We start from the raw sequence: 16,063 nt of genomic DNA, 5'->3' as shown, positions 1-16,063 counted from the left end.
GGGCCGCGCAATCGTTGAACCCTCGCGTTTCGGGAACGGCCGAGTCCGTCGGGGCACCACCTTGGCCGGTGGTACATGTCTTCTTCTTCTCCCTCGTCTTCTGAATCTTCGAGATCTTCCAACCGAGGGGACTCAGCTCGTTTGCTCTGTGACGGGAGAGGTCCTAAGCGCTCGAACACGGACACGTTGGCTGCCTCCTTTTTCTTCCGGTTGCATTCTGGGCAATTGCCGATTGTTGGTAATCGGCTCATTCCTGAATCCCAGCGAGTGCTCGAAGAAAGGACAATCCCGGTGCCTGTCCTCGTCGTCTCGCTCCTTTGCCTTTCCCTTGGCACAACGCTCGTGCTCCTCCTCATCGCGATTATGCCGACGATGTCTTCCGGCTTCTCTAGCCGGACGATCTCTTTCATCATCATCGCCTGGACCGTCGGCGTTGGTCGTACCGACTCACATACTTGTTGAGGAGGTGATCGAGAGAGGTCGCCGATATCTTATGTTCTTCACTTCTCCCTCTCGTTACGTAGCGCTTGCCGTCTTGGCGGAGCCGATCGCGTGGAGCGGCTTCCTCTCGTTTCTTTGCTATGAGAGCAGCTGCCCTCATCTTCATCCTTGCCGCCGTGGTGTCCAAGATCTACCATGTTGATATTGCACAGAAACCCGGCTGGCACCCTGCATGGCAAGCATACTCCACCATGTTTACGGTGGGAAAGGGGTGTGTGTCGACCTTCATGGCGTATTGGTTGAAAATCAACCGTCCGTTTTCTATCGCCATTTGGATCTGCTGCCGCCACACCCTGCAGTCATTGGTGGTGTGTGAGAACGTGTTATGCCATTTGCAGTATGGCCTTCCGTTCAGCTCTTGCACCGTGGGGAACTTGTGGCCTTCGGGTACCTTTATATGCTTCTCCGCGAGTAAGAGGTCAAAAATCTGCTCCGTCTTAGTCACGTCGAAGTCGAACCCTTTTGGAGGGCCTTGTGGCTTCACCCATTTGCAGGTCACGGGGCCCGTCGCTCGAGTCCATTCAGCCACTGCTACCTCCTGATCTCCCATGGCACCTTCATCTTCGTTTGCCTCAACCACAGTCACCACCCGCTTGAATTTGTCCTGGTAAACATCTGGGTGGCGCTGTTCATATGCGGTCAGCTTTTGCACCATGTGCGCTAACGAAGGGTAGTCTGCTTGGGAGGCCACGTCCTTGATTGATGATGAGAGACCCACCACCGCCAACTCGACTGCTTCTTTTTCACTTATACGAGCCGAAAAGCATCGGTTCCTAATGGTCCTGAAGCGCTGGACGTATTCCGCCACCGTCTCCCCGCGCTTCGTCGTACTTGCGCTAGATCGGCGAAACCAACATCGGAAGCCTCCGAGTGATACCGCTCATGGAACTGTTCTTCCAATCTGCTTCCAAGTTTGGATGGAGTTCGGTGGCAGCGATGTGTACCACCCGAAAGCCGATCCTGTGAGGGACCGTGAGAAGAACCTCACGCGCAACTCATCCGACGCCGAGATCGTGCCCAGCCTGTGCCAAATATCGGCTCACATGCTCGATGGAGCTGGACCCATCTGATCCACTAAACTTTGTGAAGTCCGGGAGCCGATATTTGGGTGGCAGCGGGATCAGTTCGTAGCTGTTGGGGTACGGCTTGGTGTAGCCGAACGCCTTCCTTTTCGGCATCATACCGAACCGATCTTTCGGAATTGTACAAATCTGATCCGCTGTGATGGCTGAAGGTGTCGAACCCCGAAGATTCGCCGGGTGGCATACTTAACCAGCCATGCTTGCTTTTCCGGTTCTAAGCCAACCGCAGGAGCTGGGCTTTGGAGGTTTGTCGGGGCGGCGTACTTAGCCGGCCACGACCGCTTCTCGGATCGGCTCCCGACGTTCCTCCCGCCGTTCCGGAGGCCGCCGATACCGCAGCCTGGTTCGAGAGTGCCCAGGCGTTGCGGTCCGGTACGTATGCGCACGCGTATCCGTGCGGGATCTCCTTAGGTGGCTCAGGTAGGAATTGGTAGTCACTAGGATCACCACCAACCTTGTGGACGACGTATGCCGATGAGTTCGGCAGTTCCGGTGCTACCCATGCGAACGGCTGGGGCTGGAGCGGCATCTCTCCCTTGAAAGTCCCCAAAGCCGGTCCCGACGGGGAGTACCGGTGACTCATGATTTCCTGGACGACGCGCGAGCGACACGCTCCAAGGTGTTCACCGAGCTCTCGAGTGGCGGTGCAGCGAATGAGCCACCATGTAGTTGATCTCCTCGCCGCAGCCGACCCGGTGCGTTCTTCCGACGGGGCGGACAGGTCCACTCCATCGAGCGCGCCTTCGGGTGTGAAACCCTTCCACCCGACGCCATGGGAGCGGGTTCGGTGGAAGGAGCCGATGAGTTCGGCTTCGAGGGTTGCCTTGATCTCGTCATGCTTCTTCTTGAGCTCATCGAGCGGATCCGCGTACGTGACCGGCGTGTCTTCCGCCATCTCGGATGTAGATGGCGATGTCGTGGATGTCGTCGACGGTCCCACCGGGCGTGCCGTAATGTGTTGACGTCGAAACCCCCCGGCGGGCGGAGACGGGCAACACGGTAGAGCCGGGAACAACTAGGGCCGCGGCCGGCCCCGGTCCCTCCGAGCGACGGCCCGCAAAGCCTCCTCGGTCGCACGCACCGATGTTTATCACAAGGGCGTGCCACCCGACCTATACCTGGTCGGGAAGGTGTGGATGATGCCTCGCTTAGTTTCCTGCAGGGCACACACGTAAACATTAAATACGAGCCTCGATCGGCTCTCGGGTTATCCCGTGAATCGGCTCAAAGAGCCGATCCACCCATGATTCGGACGGGGTGTCCGAATATATGGTGGTCCCGCTTGATCAAGGTAAAGCTAATGAGATCTACGACGATTTAGGGTTTTCACCGCATAATCGGATCATCCTACTCGAGATTGGGCCTCGCGCTCGCGCACGGTGATCGTAAGCCGATCCTAGACAGGGCCTAAAAACCAACACGAGGTTGATCCCCGGAACATCCGTTCTAGGACTAGCAAACGCCACCCTACACGCCGCTGGATCCTCCGACCCCTTGTAAGGCCTAACTATTGCGGATATTAAACTAATCCTTGTAGAACAAGGAGCAATCGTAACGGATCAGATCTACTAAACTATGATCAAGCGGGTGCCGCCCCTACACCTAAGATAGGTGTAAGGGCGGCTAGACATGCAAGGGTCGCACTACGAAAGCATGTAATATGAAGAACAATGCTAACCCTAACATGTCTAAGATAACTACGTTGCTCGCCATCAAAAAGGCTTCGAGTACGAGCAACGCATGAACAACGTGGGCAGGCTTGTGCTGCCTAGATCGCAAGATGCGATCTAGGCAGCATGATGCTTACCGGTAGAAACCCTCGAGACGAAGGAGTTGGCGATGCGCCGAGATTTGTTTGTGGTTGAACGTTGGTTGTTGTTTATTCCATAAACCCTAGATACATATTTATAGTCCAGATGGACTTTCTAATGTGGGGCGTGCACCAAACCGTGCACAAGTAAGATTCTAACTTCTAAACTAAGATGCGATCTAATATGTTACAGATACATGGGCAATTAAGCCCAACTTGGTATAAAAGGCCGATTCCCGTATTTCTTCCATGTATATTCTTCAAGTCCATCTTGATCGCGGCCCACCTCTGACTTGGTCAAATTCTGGTGATAACACTTTCTTAACTTGATATCTTCAGATTCTTCTGGTTTTTCTCGTGGGCTTTCCTCTACTGCTTCATGGGCTTTGTACGAGGGATATCAATGCTTAGGGCCCGATATGGTATACCCATGTCAGGCCGTGGCGAAGACGGTTGCGGCCCAGGACGGGGGAAGCCCGAGCGGGCCGACGATGAACCCGGAGTGGGCCGGGTGAAGCCGGAGTCAGTGAAGTCGGCCCGGTTTGGTTGAACCCGGAGTGGGCCGGGTGAAGCCGGAGTCAGTGAAGTCGGCCCGGTTTGGCTGAACCCGGAGTGGGCCGGGTGAAGCCGGAGTCAGTGAAGTCGGCCCGGTTTGGCTGAACCCGGAGTGGGCCGGGTGAAGCCGGAGTCAGTGAAGTCGGCCCGGTTTGGTTGAACCCGGAGTGGGCCGGGTGAAGCCGGAGTCAGTGAAGTCGGCCCGGTTTGGCTGAACCCGGAGTGGGCCGGGTGAAGCCAGATTTGGCCTGTGCGGGTGGGAGCCAGGGTCCGACCGAGGTGAAGCTGGCATGGGCCGGGGGAACCTGGACTCGGCCAATGCAGGTTGAGGAGCAGGCCGGGAGCTGGAGCCGGCCCGGGCGGGAGCCGGAGCGTCGCGTGTGGCCAAATTTGGCCCAGGAGGGACACAGTTGAAGTTGAATTCGGCCCAGCAGGGTCTTGAAGCCGATTTTGACTAGGGTAATCCGGTTTTTGGTGAAGCCGGTTGGGGCCAACTTTGGGCCTATGTCAGTTGTAAGCCCAAAGTCGGTTTTGAGGCTAGAAATCAGCCCGACTGAAGTTTGACCGGGTCGTCTAGGATTTTTCCTTTCTATATCAATTCCTCCTCACATATTGACTTATATATTACATCTTGGATCCATCTAATCATCAAGTTTGGTGTACCCGGGGTCATCCCCCGATAGGATGCCTGTATACCGACCTGGTCGGCACGGACCACGCCCCGCACACTCGAGGCGGGGGTGTTGGACTTGTCTAGTGCCCCTTTTTTCTTTACCTTTTTCATTTTTCTTTCCTTTTTCTTTGATGTTGTTTCTTAATCTTTTTTCGTGTGTTTTTAAAGTGTAACATTTTTTTAATCTGAGGCCCTTTTCAAATTTTAATATTTCTCAAATTTGAACGTTTTAAAATCTAAAATATGTTTGAAACCATTTTTTATTTAACCATTTTTCAAATGTGAACAATTTTCAAAATTTGAACACTTTGAGTGTAAAATAGTTTCAACGTTGACTTTTTTCAGAATCTTATTTTTTTTGAATTTGAATATTTTTTTAATTTAAACATTTTTTCAAACTTAACATTGTTAAGTCTTAACATTTTTCGGATCTAAAAAACTGAAAAACAGAAAGAAAAAACGAACGAAAAAAACCTGAAATGGGCTAACAGGCGGGGTGTGCGGCACTTGGTGTGCGCCGACCTGGTCCGTATGTTTGCATTCTGTAGGATGACGGGCGTCGTATTCGGTCCATGAATACCGGAGGCCTACAGAGCCAGGCCAGCCCAGGGAACCGAAAGCGACGTACTGGTACTCTGTTCAAAGCCTAGTCAGCACGGTGTTTCCAGCGGGGAGGAGCCTCACCTCCTTCGCTCTAAAATTGACCAACGACGACGAAACCAAAGGTGGAAGACCACATTCTCCCCCATTTCATTTGGACCCGGAGAGAATCGATTTCCAGACATTTCTGACCGGAGAAAAGGGGATTTCTGGCCGGAGCAGCAGGATCAGCGCGCTGATCCCTCCACCTAGGAGGTTGGGGAATTCCAGGCTGAGGGAGACTTGGCGAGAGGAGGGATCATGGATCAGATAATGGGGAAGGTGGGCGGGCTCTGGTTCAGCCAGAACGCCGGCAAGGAGATGAACAACGTCGGCGAAGATCTCAATGTGAGCCCACCCCCTTCCTCCTGTTTTCCTAGATTCGGAATCGCTTCTGCTTCCGCATGTGATCGGATTCCCCGCTCGATAGATTGATCGCCGAGCGGCCGATTTTCGGTTGTCCATCCATTCTAAACCTGCATGCATCATAATGTCTTGTTCGCTCCCAATGGCCAAGCTCTGATTGTTCTTGAGGTCTATCCGGTGGAACTAATGCCAAGCTGTCCTGCAGCTACCTTTTGCTGTTGTGCATTCCTTTGCTATTGTCGAAGGTGAGGGTATCTAGCAAGATGACGTGGATCATATGGATGATTGTTACTTGCGAGTTCTACAAGGCGGTCATGCCTGCCGGTATTGTATTATCTGAAACCACAGACCGTGCCTTTATACTGGTGGGTAGATTCAGTGAACTGTGTAGTAAGTGGAGGATTAATTACAGAAAGCGCGATTGATTCAGTGAACTGTGTGCAAGATGGATATTACACAACAAATTTTATGCACCATTAGTAAATTTAGTTGTCCGGTGATATGTGCCACCAATTCTGAGCTTGAGACTGTAGACAAAGTAATCGAAACAAGTGAACACATGGGTTGGAGAGTTTACAATTTTCCAGTGGTAGATGCAACAAGAGAGAGATATAGTAGCACGTTGGTTGAGTTTGTGCCATAGTTAGAAATGAAACCAGAATCAGAGTGCAACATTATTCACAATGAAGGAAGACTGGTGGGTTGTCTGCATTTTTGTAAATGGGGTTCTCTGTGTTTTTCCATGGATTCTGCTTGTTATAGCATTTTATTGTGTTGTTTTGACATTTCTTGTTATGGATGTATTTGTGCGAAATAGTGTGGCATAATATATACACTGTATTATGCATAGAATGCCACAAACCATGCTTCTATAATGCCAGCAACAGGAATTCCTTTTTCTTGTGTGCTGACTCTGTCGATCTTGTACTGTTTTGACTCAAGGCAATCTCAAGCAGCATTGGAGATGGAGCCAAATGGATGGTCAACAAAATCAAAGGTATGGTAGTCAAGGGCTAGCTTTGCTGATTTCAGTAGAAAAACTACAGAATGGTGCTTTGTTTTTCTAATGAAAAGGAAGGACTTGTTTTTGGTTAGCTATGATGTTCTTCGTAAACACATTTTACAATTTAGATAGACGTGGGACACAAATGTTCTACTACTAGAAATGGCTGTTTCCACTTTCCAGTGGTAATTATGAATAAATTCCATCTTTCTAACTTATTGGACTAACACCAAAATACCTTGACAATTTAAGGGATGCATTCTTTTGCTTCATCGCTGTACCCATCTGATCACACCACATGGTTTCAGGGAAGATGCAGAAACCATTGCCTGAATTCCTCAAGGAATATGACCTCCCGGTGGGCCTCTTCCCGCAGGACGCGACCAACTACGAGTTCGACGAGGAGACGAAGAAGCTCACGGTGCACATCGCGTCGGCGTGCGAGGTCGGGTACAAGGACTCGTCGGTGCTTCGGTTCTTCACCTGCGTGACTGGCCACCTCGACAAGGGGAAGCTGTCGGAGGTGGAGGGCATGAAGACCAAGATCCTGATCTGGACCAAGGTGACGGCCGTCAGGACGGAGGACGCCAAGGTGCACTTCTCCGCCGGCCTGAACAAGACCCGGAATCGCGACGCCTACGAGGTTGTCAGGGATGGCGTTACCATAGACAAGTTCTAGGTCGTATGGTTACTTTTCGACTTGGTGTGCTACCAGCGGTTGCTCCTCTCTTGCCATACCAAAAACATGTCTGTATGTACACCAGCGATGATGTTCTTTGTGTTGTGAACAATGAGGTGTAAATGTCTGTCTTGTCTGTTAAAAAACAGATTTCCTTTGTAAATTAAGCAATCATGGATTTCGGGCAACAACTGCGCAACGACGTCCGGCGGTGAATCAAGTACAGTCAAGTATTTAGAAAAAGAGATGCTAAAGTGTTGTCTTTTTTGACCGACTAAGAGCAAGGACAGTAGCAACGTCGGCAGCTGGCTATAAGCTTGTGACAAGTCAGCTATAGCCATCACAAAAAAATTCTGGTACAATAGCTTATCTATTAGTCCGGCTCTAGTGAATATTTAAGTGTTTAATGTTGCATGCTTCGAGGTGGTTCAGCAGTGCAAAAGCTTGCATGCACCTGCTTACCATCGGCTTACCGTCAACTGTAGGCTGCAAGTGGATGGCATGCTCTCATTTTCTGTGCTGTAGCCGGGAGCTTGGCTAATTGCCCGCTCTCTTCTCTCTCATCGTGTCTCTCTCCTCCAGCTCAGGCTTTGCTGACATAGATTAGCTTATAGCCTGCTGATTAGGCACTATTGTACTTGCTCTAAGGAGGTATCCAGTTAATGAATAGAAAAGCAGGGAAATTGATACAAACAGGATCAAGCTAGGGTTAACCTGCTCCATCGAAATTATTGGGGTGGGACTCAGGACGGTCCCATGATGGTGAAGAAGTCCTCACAAAACCAACATCAGTGATCATGGCCCATACAACTGCGGGCAACAATCCTAATGTTCCCACCTAGGAATGGCAATGGGTACCCATGACCCGTGTACCCGCCGGGTAAAAATCCAATAGGAATACGGGTTTGGGATAAAATATTACCCATGAGTTTGTAAATACCAATCAGATAGAGTGGGTACGGGTATGGGATCATAACCCATACCCGTGTACCCATGTACCCATCTAAAATTAACAAGTAGGCCACTGCAATATTCTAAAGTATTTAATTTTTCCCTAATCATGCATTCATGTTGCTAGGCTGAACCTCACGCTTCCCGGTCTCACAATCGTTGGTAGGTTAGTGAGGATTAGACCCCTATTTAGGATCGCTTCACCTCTTGTCATTTTTTTTTTGATAAATTCGATGTGTTGTAAGCGCGGGTATTTTTACCCGCGGGTACCCATTTACCCTGTCGGGTGATGGGTATAGGAAAAACTTATACCCGTTGACGGGTATGGATACGGATGACGGGTAAGAATAAAGGTGATGGGTATGGGTATGAGATGGCTCTACCCGTACCCATACCCTGCGGGTACCATCCCTTCCCACCCCAATTTCTAGCTACTCTATCGCGCCCTGTGTAGTCTAGCGACACCACCTTTTGCCAGTGGGGGATCTAGCGCAATATATCAGTGGTCCAACAATATTTTTTTCATTTAATTATATTTATATTTAATTTAAAAAATAATATATAGGCTAATTAGAAATTTCAGGGTCCACCACCCTAGCCACCCTACAGAGCTGCCCATGCCTTCTGGGTCCACCACCCTAACATGCCACAACCATATCGCTTCAAACTGCAATGCCGCATTGCACAACTCGATTACCTATAATCAAAGGGAAATGGCCCAGCACACCAAGGTTGCTGCCTTGACATACAATCAAATTGTTGCCACTAGGACACATTGACTAAACCCACAACCCATTCTTCGTCGAAACTCTTTCCCTCTCTAGATTATTTTTTGAGCATGTTCCCCCCAAAAGACTACCGCTTCCGCTAAACAACCCTTGCGGCCGGTAACGCTGACCTGGGGCCGATGCCCCAACCTCGTTAGAGCATCTCCAACAGACGCTCCAAAAATCGGCGCGCTATATGTAGTTTGCACCGCGCTATAAACAGATACCGCGCGTTCGCGTGAAAGTTTACCCGCTAGAAGCGCCATTTTAGCGCGCGTCTCGGGCGGGAAAATGCTCCTCCGCCGGGCGCGCTATTATGCAGCACGCTGCGAACGACTACTTCGGCCGTTTTTATTTCAAATTAAATCAAACAAAATCAAATAGAAAACGAAAATTTAATTGAAACCACGAAATATATTAGAAGTTCGATGATACGAAATACATTTTTATTTAAAACTAGTCTATCCTACTCCGAATCCCAGTCGTAGTCGGAGGAGTGGCTGCTCGGAGTCGTCTCCGACACCGGCATCGAAGTCCCATCGAAGGAGGAGGAGGAGGAGGAGAGGACGATGGTGGACGGCCCTGCACCGTTTTTCTTCTCCTCCTCCTTCCTCGCCGCCTTCTCGGCCCTCGCCGCCTTCCTCGCCGCGGACTCCGCCCGGCGCTTGTCGCGGATCGCCTTTTTCTTCGCCTTCGCCGCCTCCTTCTCCGCGTAGAAGGCTTCCGTGGCGGCGACGTCTTCGGGGAATTGGCGCGCCCACTCGAGACGGAGGGCCTCATCGCGCTCGGCGATGAGGAGGCGCTGCTCTAGCTCCCGTTGGCGGCGCTGCTGCTCAGGAGTGATGATCGGCGACGGGGGAGCCAGCTGCTCCACATGCTCCCGCGTCCAGACGTCGTGAAAATTCATCGTCCGGCGGGAGCGGCCGAGGCGCCAGGCGACGTCGTCGTACGCCCGCGCCGCCTCGTGCGCCGTGTCAAACGTACCGAGGCGGATCCGCTCGTCGCCGGAGCGGATCTCCGCGTCGAAGCGGCCGCTCGGCCTCGCCCGAACGCCGCGGTAGCCGGAGACGGAGCGGCGGCGCGGAGGCATCTTCAGACGGAGGCGCGGAGGCGGAGCGTCGACGAGAGGGAGAGAGAGAGGCGGAGCGGCGCGTGGAATGTTCAGACGGTTGGCGCGTTCGCGTGTATAGCGCGCGCGGCAGCCCACGCGGCAACTTTCCCACGCGGAATAGCGCCAACGCGCGCGCGGGGCAAAGTTTTTAGCGCGCCCGTCTTTTTTCCGCGTCCGCTGGAGCTTCGCGCGGGCACCCGCGCGCGCCAAACTGGCGGTTTTTTTGCGGCGCGCGGCTTTTGCAGCGTCTGTTGGAGATGCTCTTACCACCCCTGATGCAAATTAAAAAAATTGTGAGCTGAAAATAAAAAGAGTTTTAGGGGAAAAAGAAATAAACATTTTTTTAGGGGAAGAACCTCCACGGCCCAAACAGGCCCAAATATATGAGCTACACATGGGGCTTTGGTTCACGAAGCGAGCGAGAGTCTCGTATTGTCTTCTCCTAAAGAATATCTGGGCTTCTCTTCTCCTCCCTGCCGACGAGCACCAATGTCCATCCCCGGGAACGGCCACCTCCCCGCCTCCACCGGCCTCCCGGACCACGCCTCCGCCTCAGACTCCGAGGCCGAGGTCGACGCCGACGCCGACTACCTCCCCATCTCCGGCGCCGCATCGGACACCGACACGGACACCGAGCCCGACCCCGACGACCTTGCATCTCACCAACGCCTCGACGCGATCGACAACGGCATCTCCACGCTGGATCTCGCATCCGAGGAAGAAGAGAGCGACGAGGAAGACAAGATCGTGGCGGAGGCCGCGGCCCGGGCTTCCTCGGAGGACGAGCGCCGGCGACGCGCCCAGCTGCCCGCGGGCGCCGCCGCTCGGATCGTGGACGCGATGCGCGGCGTGGCGTTCCCCGGCGCGCCGCCGCCGTGGGCGGGCAGCGTCCCCGACGAGCAGTGGCTCGACCGGCTCCGCTCCCTCCGTGGCGGCTCCAGCTAAACAGGGCAGATGGATTCTCTCTTCTCTCCCCCGCAAGTCTCTCTGAACTTGTGATCTCGCTTGTACGGATTCAACATTCCACATTTAGTTCCAGTGGAATCGCTGCTGCTTCGGAATTTCGTGCGCAGATCGTCAGCGTTAAGATCAGTGTGGAGCAGTTGTAATCCTGATTTTCCTTTTATTCTTCACATGCGTGCTTGTTCCTTGGTTGTTCAGAGTTCACGAATTGCTCTAGTTTTTTCCCCAATAACTGTTCAGAGTTCATGTAAACACCACAGTAGTACTAGTACTCAATAAGAGGCGATTTCGACACAATTGATCCTTTTTGGTAAGTATTTCACAAAATGAACTTCGGACGAAACTATTTCAATTGTCTAATTCTTTAGCATGGCACCCAACCACACGATGTTTCCATAGACTCTAACTAGTAACATACTCCCTCCGTTCTTTTTTAACTGAGTCAATTAAAAGAGACCGGAGGGAGTACCACATAAAGATGGTCTAACTCTTTAGCACGATGCTGTCCGTAAAGAGAGTCCGACTAATAACATACTACACATATGCACGGGCATACTGTTGCACCACCTCCTTTTCAGCAAGCTCGGGACATCTCTTATACCTCAACGCAATCCATGTGTATCGCGCACCTGCGGGCATGTCTTTTACCAACAGCGCACACCCAATGAGTGACCTCATCGAATCGCGCCATCCCTTCGTGTTTGTGCTAAAACAGAGAGGAGCTCCACTGATCGGAAGTGCAAGGATCATAGACACATCCTGCAAAGTGACGGTTATCTCTCCACACCCAAGGTGAAAAGTATGGGTCTCGGGCCTCCAGCGGTCAACAAGTGCCGTGATCGCACAAGGATTCATCGCGGGCGTCGACCGAGTGAATAGGGTGATAAAAGGGAGTAACCCAAGCCTCTCGATATACTCAGTGTACCGATCGCCGTACTCCATTTTCTCTTCATCATGAGCCTCCTGAGACCTAAGTCGAAGTGGAGTGACAACCTACAAAATAAATATGAGTTAGCACATCATATGACCATGAAAAAATTCAAGCTAGCACATCATATGTATCGATCTTCTTCATGTACCTTCTTCTCCTCCGCCATGAGCCGACCACGGTGATTTTGATCATAGTGTGCTTCAAGAAGTGCCATCCTACAAGCAAAATTACAAGTTAGTTCCGAGCATATAATAGCTTCTTTCCAAACACACAAAAAAAAGACATACCAGGAGCAATTTCATCATTTTATCTAGTACAACCAAACATCTGTGGAGACATCACATGGAACAACAACAAAATCCAGAGAAGTGCAACATTGAAACAACTTACTTGCACAACATACACAAAAGTGCATATCCCTAAATCATCTATGCAGACATCACATACAACAAAAACAACAACAAAAATCCCTAAATTGACAGTACAATGTACCCTATATTGATATTGGGAAATGGAGATGATACCTTGCAGGCCGGCGGTAGCACAACACGCCCTGGTGCACGCCAGCTTCAGCACCTCGCCCTTCAACGCGGACGGTAGTGGCTTCCACCGGAGCATCCGCCACGACCGCGAGCTCCTGGAGGACGGGCAACGCCCTTCAGAAGAGCAGAGGGAATAGAGGTGGGGGAGGCGGGGAGGTGGCCGGAGGTGGGCGGGCCCGGAGACAGTGAGCTTGAGGCGGCGACAGGTCTGGGAGGGAGGGAGGTGGCGGGGGCGGCGGGCCGGGAGGTGGCGGGGGCGGCGGGTCGGGAGATTTCAATCGACCTGTTACAGCGCGGCGGGCGGCGGGCGGCGGCTCGGGAGATTTCAATCGACCTATTACAGCGTGGCCTGGTAACCCTATATGCCGACCATGGCGCCTTTTTCCACGGCGTCATACAGACGACCTGTGGCACCCTTGTCAACGGCGCCACACATACGACCTATGTCGCTCTTATCCCCGGCGCCATACATACGACCTGCAGGCCCGGGTCGTCCACGTAAGAAAATACCATAGCGCCGAGGTACCTGGCGTTGTGCTATCAAACCTCGATGCCGCGCCGTTGGGCGCCATGCTAAAGAGTTGGACCATCGAAATAGTTTCGTCAGGAGTTCATTTTGTGAATTACTTACCAAAAAGGGTCAATTATGTCGAAATCGCCCTCAATTAGATAACTGATTCGGATTACAGATGAATCACATGAAGTATTCAGGGAATTTAGGGAATTTAGAAGAAGAAGAAGATGAACACAGGAAGCAAGCACTCAAGAGCTCATTTTCCCCATTACTCTCTCTCTCCTCTCCCGTTCCTTGACAGCTCCTAGAGAGAGACCGGGCCACTCCCGAGCCTTCTCCGCCGGCTTTGCCGGCCGGAGATGGCGAGGGAGGGGTGCCGGAGTAGATATTAGGCTTATTCTTCTAATTTTCGGCTATATGCCGGTAGTTTGGAGTAGGGCTTCGGGTTCTTCTGGCCAGATCTCGAGCAGCTCGAGGTGTGGTTCCACTGCTTTTCTGCTCCGGCGGCCGGAGTGGGCGGTGGTGCTCACTCCTTCGAGGATCTCCGCAAATAAGGCCTGCTGTTGCTGCCTCTCGATCTGCTGCTGTTTGGTGCTGCTTTTTCTTCTCCTGGCCGGCCGTGGAGGCGAGGGGGATGAGAAGGGCAGCTCCGTGACGGCGGGATCTGGAGGTGGGCGGGGATGCTTCTCCCTCCTGGTGCTTTGGCGCGGCCCGGGATGGGCGCTCATGGAGACCATGCTCCCGCTTCCAAGGTGGAAGGGGATGGATGGCGTCCTGGTGGCAAATCCCCTCGATAAGCGTCGTCTTCATCGCCCTGTCCCTGATGCTGCTGATGTCTCTCTTCTCTTGGCCGGCCGTGGCGGCGAGGAAGAGTTGGGAGGCCGATGCAGCTCGTCAGGTAATCGGCGGTGGAGATGGGATGCTGGTGCTGCGCCTGAGAGCCTCTGTGCTCTCGTCTCAGGAGCCTTCAGCGGAGGACCGATGCCGGCGGCTTCCGCCGCCCCGCCTCTGCATTCTATGGTCGAATGGCGACCCTCCTCAACCTCTTCTTCCCAGTGACCAAGCAGTCCGAGGGGAAGACAAACTTCTCCAGCCACGACGCCGGACCAAGTGGTTCGTCCCCGGCGCCGGTGTCAGTTTTGTGGTGGAGCATGTCGATGGCGACCTCCATCAGATGCGGTGCCCAGTTGGAAGGACCTGATTGCTTTTTCAATAATCTTTCTAGGGTCTTTTCTATAAAATTATAGTCCTTATCCAGAATTCCCCTGTTCTGTAGGGACTTTTCTGAAACCTGTACTCACCGCTTTGATAATGATAGCAACATCTAATTTTTTGAAATCATCATCATATATTAAGCACGCAAGCCGCCTCATTAAAAACCTTCCAGTCCCCTTCGGTACCCTGGTAAGGAAAAGAGCGCGTCTGGAACTTGCGGCTACACAACAGAATTCAGGTTACATTGTAAAGAGGCTTACATCATTGGCTAACTCAGCTATTACAAAATCAGGGGGTTCATCAATCCAAACCACTGATTGGTACCCCTGCACATTAGCTGCTAGATTATGTGCTACTGTATTACTTTCTCTAGGACAATGACTGAAGATCACCTTTGCAAACCCTCTCGCCAAGAAAGCACATTCTTCATAGATCGCCGCCGCAGGCCCGGCTGAATTACCCTCTTGCTTCATAGTATTGATAACCTCCATACAATCACTATTAACCTCCAATTTTGAGCAACCCATTTGGCCCGCCAAAACCAGGCCATCTCGCAGGGCTCTGGCTTCAGCAGTTGGCGCATCACCAACATGCTCAATGCCACAGTAACAGGCAGCTATAAATTTCCCATTCTCATCTCTCAACACTGCACCAGTTGCTGAAAAATATTCATGAGAGAATGCAGCGTCAATATTAAGCTTAATGAAATCTTCCTTTGGTTTCTCCCAACCGTGTCGCCTAATCCCAGCATCCTTCTTTAGAGCACGGAAGTAATTAAGAGAAAGTATTGAAATAGCTTGTGCGGATTGGCCTGGTTTCTGAACCTTCTCATCATGGACAATTTTCCTTCTCTCCCACCAAAGGTACCAACATGCAATAACGATCAGCTCTTGCAAACCGAGATCAGGAATCTATGGCGCCATTCTTTTGCCTCGCCTTAGTAAAACTTCAAAAACTCCAGAACCCGCCCGATCTTCAACACAACTCTCTGCAATATATGCCGACAACCCCAAATTATCCCAAACTTCTACTGCCCTAGGACACTGAAAGAAGAGATGTCTAGTATCTTCACAGTGAATCTGACAGACATGACAGAGGCTACTAGTTATAATGTCTGTTTGCCAGAACTGCCTTGCATGGAATAGTTCCATGAAGAAACCTCCAGGAGAAAATTTTCATCTTTGCTGGGACTCGCAATGCCCACAAGCTGGCCCACACTGGGTTCACCACTGCCGACCCCTGATGGTTAGTTCTTCTTAGTTTATGTCCATGCTGATGGTCCCATTCAATAATGTGATACGCCGAGCGAACAATGAAGATACCAATTTTAGTGTAATTCCACGACAAAAAATCTTCCATCATCCAAACAGCTAAAGGAATCTTGAGGATCCTAGTAACATCCACATCCAGGAATAAATCTCTCAAAAGCTCCTCATCCCATGTTCTAGTATCGGGGTCAATAAGCTCAGAAACCTTCGTATAGACAGTATTTCCTCTCGGTGTCAAGATCTTCCTCGATGGGCTAGAGGGGATCCAAGCATCAGACCAAATGTTAATATTAGTCCCATCCCCGACCCTCCATATATGCCCTCTTTTCAAAGTTTGCAAACCAAACCATATACTCTGCCAGGTAAAGGACGAACCTTTTTTAAGTTCGGCATTAAGAATATCCCCCGAGGGGTAGTACTTTGCTCTCAGAATTTGAGCACATAGAGACTCTAGCTCACATAACAATCTCCAACTTTGCTTCGCTAATAATGC

The 16,063-nt window shown here is 51.4% G+C and overlaps 2 protein-coding genes across 2 annotated transcripts; both read left to right on the top strand.

Annotated features, from left to right (window-relative positions):
* The first annotated feature begins 5,304 nt into the window (after positions 1-5,304).
* LOC124680221 (uncharacterized protein At5g01610-like) lies at positions 5,305-7,488 on the top strand. Its single transcript, XM_047215313.1, has 3 exons — positions 5,305-5,608; positions 6,569-6,623; positions 6,938-7,488. The coding sequence occupies exons 1-3, from the start codon at positions 5,522-5,524 to the stop codon at positions 7,306-7,308; spliced, it is 513 nt and encodes a 170-aa protein (XP_047071269.1). The 5' UTR covers positions 5,305-5,521; the 3' UTR covers positions 7,309-7,488.
* Positions 7,489-10,567: 3,079 nt separating this feature from the next.
* LOC124680220 lies at positions 10,568-11,325 on the top strand. Its single transcript, XM_047215312.1, has one exon. The coding sequence runs from the start codon at positions 10,627-10,629 to the stop codon at positions 11,080-11,082; it is 456 nt and encodes a 151-aa protein (XP_047071268.1). The 5' UTR covers positions 10,568-10,626; the 3' UTR covers positions 11,083-11,325.
* The last annotated feature ends 4,738 nt before the right edge of the window (positions 11,326-16,063 follow it).

Source organism: Lolium rigidum, unplaced genomic scaffold (genome assembly GCF_022539505.1).
Source record: "Lolium rigidum isolate FL_2022 unplaced genomic scaffold, APGP_CSIRO_Lrig_0.1 contig_10342_1, whole genome shotgun sequence".
In the NCBI taxonomy this organism is placed as follows: Eukaryota; Viridiplantae; Streptophyta; class Magnoliopsida; order Poales; family Poaceae; genus Lolium; species Lolium rigidum.
This window is presented reverse-complemented; position numbering and strand designations above follow the sequence as displayed.

What these genes read in the sequence shown, in the direction of transcription:
- LOC124680220 (XM_047215312.1), top strand. Translation starts at nt 10,627, where the DNA reads ATGTCCATCCCCGGGAACGGCCACCTCCCCGCCTCCACCGGCCTCCCG.
- LOC124680221 (XM_047215313.1), top strand. Translation starts at nt 5,522, where the DNA reads ATGGATCAGATAATGGGGAAGGTGGGCGGGCTCTGGTTCAGCCAGAAC. An exon ending in ACGTCGGCGAAGATCTCAAT is followed by an intron (nt 5,609 to 6,568) that starts GTGAGCCCACCC and finishes TTTTGACTCAAG; the next exon opens with GCAATCTCAAGCAGCATTGG. An exon ending in GATGGTCAACAAAATCAAAG is followed by an intron (nt 6,624 to 6,937) that starts GTATGGTAGTCA and finishes ACATGGTTTCAG; the next exon opens with GGAAGATGCAGAAACCATTG.